The sequence below is a fragment of the Pteropus vampyrus genome, unplaced genomic scaffold (genome assembly GCF_000151845.1).
Source record: "Pteropus vampyrus isolate Shadow unplaced genomic scaffold, Pvam_2.0 Scaffold50, whole genome shotgun sequence".
NCBI classification, from domain to species: Eukaryota; Metazoa; Chordata; class Mammalia; order Chiroptera; family Pteropodidae; genus Pteropus; species Pteropus vampyrus.
The window spans coordinates 7535435-7541295 of NW_011888831.1; the positions used below are offsets into that span (position 1 = coordinate 7535435).

Here is a 5861-nt window from a genome sequence, read left to right on the forward strand (position 1 = left end):
TTAGCTCTGCCTTCTGCTGTGTGGCTTTAGTCTCAGGCTTTAAGAAAAGGCAAGATGGCCTCCCTGAGATAGTATCAAGTCCTCTCAGCATCAAGTCTAGAGAAAATGTTGAGTCCTTTGCAGTCACTCTTGCAAAGGTGTTGAGAGTCACTCGGCTTCCATCATGTGCCCATCTGTGAACCAGTCCCTGTGACCACATGGTTGCACATCTCTGATTGGTTAGGCCTGGAGCAAAGCTTCACCCAGAGCATATGAGCTGAGACCTGGGGAGGAGTGGATCACCAGTCACACATCTGGGGCTGTTACCAAAAGGGAGGATGGGTGTTTAGGACAGACAACAACTTGCCCACCCCTGTGTTAGAGCTAGAGACCAGAGTACCATGAGCAATTGGCAAACTTAGCTGTGGAGATAATATGTCAGGAAGATAAAATGCTAGAAATGGAATGAAGGAGCCTCTGAAATTAGTTACTTAATGAGTTTCTTTTCGTAGTCTAAGGACTTCTGATAGATTGAGAATTCTGGTTCTCTTTTTGATGAGGGGGTTGCCTTTCCTTCTTTTTTTTTTAATGTTACTTTAAAACCAAGGCATCATTTAACCTTGGTCTTTTAGCTCCTTCATTTGGAATATAGTGAGCTTTTCTGTCATAGAGAGGAAATCTGTACAGAGGAGATAACACATTCCATTCAGTCCAGTTCAACAAACAGGACACTAAGCGCCGGGGCCTGGGCCAGGCTCCACAGGCCTGGCAGCAGATGAATCCCTGGCAGTGTGGGAAGCACTATAACAGCTCTGTGAGCAGGGTACTGCAGCCCCACCAGGGAGGGACAGTCAGGAAGGGCTTCCTAGAGGCAGTGACACTGAGCTGGACTTGGTAGGCTGAACGTGAGTTCCTCACCAGAAGAGGGGAAGGGAGCTCTACGCTCAGGGGACGGCATAAGCAAAGGCACCAAGAGGTGATGTACTTGTGGATTTGGGGCATCTGGGAGAAATTCCTTGTGGCCAACTGTGGGATGAACCCAGGACACGGAGTCTGTGGAGGAGACTAGAGAGTGACAGGCTGGAGGCAGGGACACCAGGTAAGACGCTGTGGCAGATGCCTAGGCGGGAGCCTATGGTGCAGTGAGCATAAAGAAGGGGACAGTTATGGGCTGGAAAGTACTTAGCAGAAACTTAACAAGTTCTTATGTTCTAGAATCTACCATTGGAAAAAAAATCTATATTCTTAGAGCGTCCTGCTTTAAAAAATAAGAGGCCAGATTAGAGTTGTAGGCTCTCTCTTTGGAGAGAGCCGTTGTAATACAGAGGTTAAAAATATGGATTCTGCAGACACAAAAGCAGACACAGAAGAGCATGTTCTCTATCTTTTTAGGTAAAACTCGGGAAAATGCAAACTGATCTGAAGTGACAAAGCAGTGCTTGTTTTGGGAGTGGGGAGTGGCGAGGGTAGGAGAGAGGGATTACAAAGAAGCATGAGGAAACATGGGGGTGATGGAGGTATTCGCTCTCTTGATTGTGATGATGGCTTCTTAGGTATATACATATGTCAAAACTTATCAGATTGTACACTTTAAATATGTGCAGTTAATTGTATATTAACTACGTCTTGATAAAGTTTAAAAAAAAAAAAATAAAAGGTGGTCTCTGGAGCTTTTTTGGGTTCGAATCCCAGCTCTATCCTTATCAACTGTATGACCTTGGGCAAGTTGTCAGACCTCTCTGTGCTGATTGTTTATTTATTTTTTCAATTATAGTTGACATTCAATATTATTTTATATTAGTTTCAGGTGTACAGCTATAGTGGTTAGACACAGGTGTAGTGGTTAGACATTTATATAATTTATGAAGTGATCCCCCTGATAAGTCTAGTACCTACCCGGCACTATAGTTATTACAATATTATTGATTATATTCCCTATGCTATACTTTACATCCCCATGACTATTTTGTAACTACCAATTTGTAACCACTTCTTAATCCCTTCACATTTTTTACCCATCCCGCCAACCCCCGTCCCATCTGGTAACAGTTTTTTCTCTGTATCTATGAGTCCTGTCTTTGTTTTTTTTTGTAATTGTTGTTGTTTATTTTATTCTTTAGATTCCACACATAAGTGAGGCCATATCGTATTTGTCTGACTTATTTTACTTAGCATAATACCCCCTAGGTCCATCGATTTCATTTTTTATGGCTGAGTAATAGTCCATTGTATATATGTGCTGTTTCTTCTTTATTCAATTTTCTACCATTGGCCACTCAGGTTGCTTCCGTATCTTGGCTATTGTAAATAGTGCTGCAGTGAACATTGCGGTGCTGTGCTGAATTTTTTAATGTGTGCATTAGTCACTAAGTAAAGTGAATAGGACAGAACAAGTGCTCATTATTCTTATTTATAATACACAGTAAAATGAAATCATGTGCCCAGGCCCTGGTCAGCATGACAACTCTGTAAGTAGCTGCTTCTTCATGCAGAGCCCTCTAGAATTGTTAAAATCGTTATTTTGTTAAAACGCAGGTTCTGTCTAGTAGGTGGGGCTGAGATTCTGCATTTCTAACAAGCTCTTGGGCAATGTCAGTGCTGCCTGTCCAGGGCCACACTTTGAGTAGCGAGGCTCAGACCTCTGGGCATCCTGCCCTCTGTTGCTTGAGGTTAGCTGGTTTATCAGCAGTTTTTCTGCTTGTCTCCTCTACTCTGCCTGTTAGTGACACCTCCTTACCCATCAGTTAAACTTGGTGTCCAGAAAGAAGACGCCAAGATGAGGCTGCACATCTTGTCTTTGGTCCTTGCAGGTCTGCTCCGGGCTTAGACTTCTATAGGACTGAATTCTCAGCCTGAGCTCAGGGTCTGGGTTCCATAGGGTTGGCATGAGGGAAACCTGGCCTCTGTGCTGTATCAAGCTTGCTTTATAGAGCACGGGGAGTTGGAGGTCAGGGCTAAGTATTGGCTTGATACCTTAGAAGTGATGCTCTATGTTTTCCAGGGACAGATGGTCTTGCGGATGGCTCCACTACCAGGGGCAGAGCTGGTCCAGAGGCCACTGCAGCTCTACCGATACCTGCTGCGCTGTTGCCGGCAGCTGCCCACGAAGGGCATCCAGGAGCATTACAAACACACTGTCAGGCAGGTGGGAACAGCATATGCTGGGCCATGGGTAGGGGATACTTTCTGTAATATGGGTCCCTTCATGGGATTGGGGGCAGGGGGCAGGGGGCAGGGATGAGCTTTCAGGTGGTGGTGGTGGGGCCACAGTTTGGTAAGAGCCACCAGAAGCCTAGCTTCTCTGTCAGGAAACAGAGGTTGCATCATCTAGCACACCAGCTCTGTGCCGGGGCTTGAATAAGGCAGCTAAATGGTTAATTAAAATAGTATGGGGCACAACATCATTTTAACAGGCGTTGCTGCTAACAATGCACACCTGAACTTAATTATGAGCAAACATCAGGTAAACCCAAACCAAGGGACCATCTACCATATAACTGGCCCATACTCGTCAAACATGTCAATGTCACAAAACACAGAGAAAGGCAGAATAATTGCTCTGGTTTAAAGAGGACTGAGGAGATGCGACTCCTAAATGTAATGCACGATCCCAGATTGGATCCTGGGCCAGAAGGAGACAATTATTATAAAGGACATTATTGCAGAAATTCATGAAATTGGAATATGGGCTTTAGATTAGATAATAGCGTTTTATCAGTGTTAAATTTTCTCAATTTGATTGCCGTGGTTATTAAGAGAATGCCCTGGTTAGGAAATACACACTGAAGTGTTTAGTAGGAGTTAAGGGCATGATGCCCTCAACTTTACCATGCTTCCAGCATTTTTATACAAACATATAAAGAGAGAATGATAAAGCAAATGTGGCAAAATGTTAAGAATCAGTGATTCTGAGGGGAATTCTTTTGTGTTGTTCTTGAAATTATTTCCAAATAAAGAGTTAAAGACTAAAATTAATACAAATGTCACATGGAAAGTAAAAATAAAAATAGCAACAGAGGGCTGTGGAATCCTGGAGAAGGGAGCAGTTAGCTATCTGAGGGAGTAAGGGAGGACTTCCTGGAGGTGAGCATTTGAGGTGCTCTAAAGACAAGTAGGAGGATGTATGAGATTGACAGTAATAGGACAGAGGAGGTACCATTTCTTTTGAAGGGTTCTGAGTGCCACACTGATGAACCTGAATCTCACATTGCGAGCTTCTCAAGGGTGAACATCTAGTCAAAAGCAAACAACAGCCTGGGCCTGACTGGATTTCCCAAAGCCACCCCTGCCCCTCCTTTCTCTGCCTGACTTAACAGCATGGGCCAGAAGAAGCCCTATTCTTCCCTGTTGTGAGGCCAAGGTCTCGCCCTAGTAAAAGCAGCTTCCTGGGAAGAGCAGATGAAACAGATGGAAATTTCACTTAACTCCACCCCCCACTGCCTTAAAATCTTTGGGCCCAGCTAGATTTGGGGGTAATTTGGGAGCCACTCTTCCTTTTCACAGTGTCCTGCTGGTGGGAGTATGGGCTATGCAATTGAATAGAGTAGGATTCAAATGCTGTCACTGTTGCTTAGCAGCAAGTTAGGGTTTCTGAGCCTCTTTCCTCATCTCTGTGTGGGATCAACTCTCTATGGAGGGGTAAGATTGATGCTGAGTATAAAGTGCCTGCAGTATGCCTGGCCCATGCCTGGTACTCTGAAGCTGCCGGTCCTGTGAATTTTGTCATCTTTTTTTATGCTTAAACTTTCAGAGTTTCCGAGTTCATTCAGATGAAGACAATCCTGAGAGAATCCAGCAGATTATTAAAAGAGCCATTGAAGATGCTGACTGGATCATGAACAAAGTAAGTGCTTGGCTCCCACTTCCACCTGTGAGCTGTAATCTCTGTGACCACCAGGGGTCACCTCTGCCCTACAGTTGAGAACAACCCAGCTGCTCCCCTCCTCCAGAAGCTGAAAGGTGGTGGCAGATGCCCTTCTGATTGCATTTGTTTTCTGCAAAGAGGAGGTGGGGAGTGGGGGGAACACCCTCAATTCCTAAATTTTTGCCTCACAGGGCTGAATAAAAAGATGGGGTGGCAGGAAGAAGAAAGAGAACGATCTTCGTGGAAGCAATAGTGACATAGCTGGCAGCAGGCTTGCTATGTCTCAGAGAAAAGAGCTGTCTTGGGGGTTAGTGAGCCCCCTGTATCTGGAGGTATTCACACTGAGGCAGTGTTATAGAGGAAACATGCAAGCATCTGTTTTGGTGGAGAAAGGGAGGGAATCAGGAATATAGACTGACTTGCTGGTCCTTATACTTTGGTGTTAGAACAACCTAGAGTGCTGGAGCAGGTCCCACCTCCCTGTCCTATACCAGACTCTCCAAATATGGGGTCCAGGATTCATTTGTTTAAACTCAGTGATTGGACTAGATGGCTTCTGAGAGTCCCCCCTTACCTGAGATTTTATTTTTCTCTAATAGACTCATCCTAAAGGGAATGACGGACATGCCAGTATGTTCAATTCTAATTCCCAGTGTCTTTCTTTTCTTATCCTCCCTCCCAACCCCATAAGCTTCCTTTTCCATTAAAGAAGAAAAGGGATCCAGGCACCAACTAGAGATTCTGCCATCTGGGTTCCACCACCTCCAAGAAGCCCCTGCAGGGGGCATCTGAGGCCTAGGTGACCATGGTCCTCAGGATTTCCTGGGTCCTCCCTCTCCTGTTGGCTTGCCTCACCCACTTCTAACGATCTTTCTGTCTTGCAGTATAAAAAACAAAACTAAGACTCCAGGGCCCAAGGAGTGAAGCTGTCTTGAAGATATTGAAGTTGAGAGACCTCTCTTCTGGGACTAATCAGCGGTAGCTGTTCTGGAATATCCATTGGCCTTGTTGGCCGAGA

General features: G+C 45.0%; 1 protein-coding gene across 7 annotated transcripts in view; it reads left to right on the top strand.

The window, feature by feature from the left end:
* The window catches only part of LYRM9 (LYR motif containing 9), a 16663-nt gene extending 10802 nt beyond the window's left edge, over positions 1-5861 (top strand). For 3 of the 7 annotated variants that reach the window (XM_011359997.2, XM_023530588.1, XM_023530589.1), the window contains 3 exons: positions 2981-3151; positions 4730-4822; positions 5535-5721. In XM_011359997.2, coding sequence (XP_011358299.1) covers positions 2987-3151; positions 4730-4822; positions 5535-5579 — 303 coding nt within the window. In that variant the 5' untranslated portion in view covers positions 2981-2986 and the 3' untranslated portion in view covers positions 5580-5721. The other 4 variants (XM_011359998.2, XM_023530590.1, XM_023530591.1 and 1 more) reach the window with 3 other exon arrangements.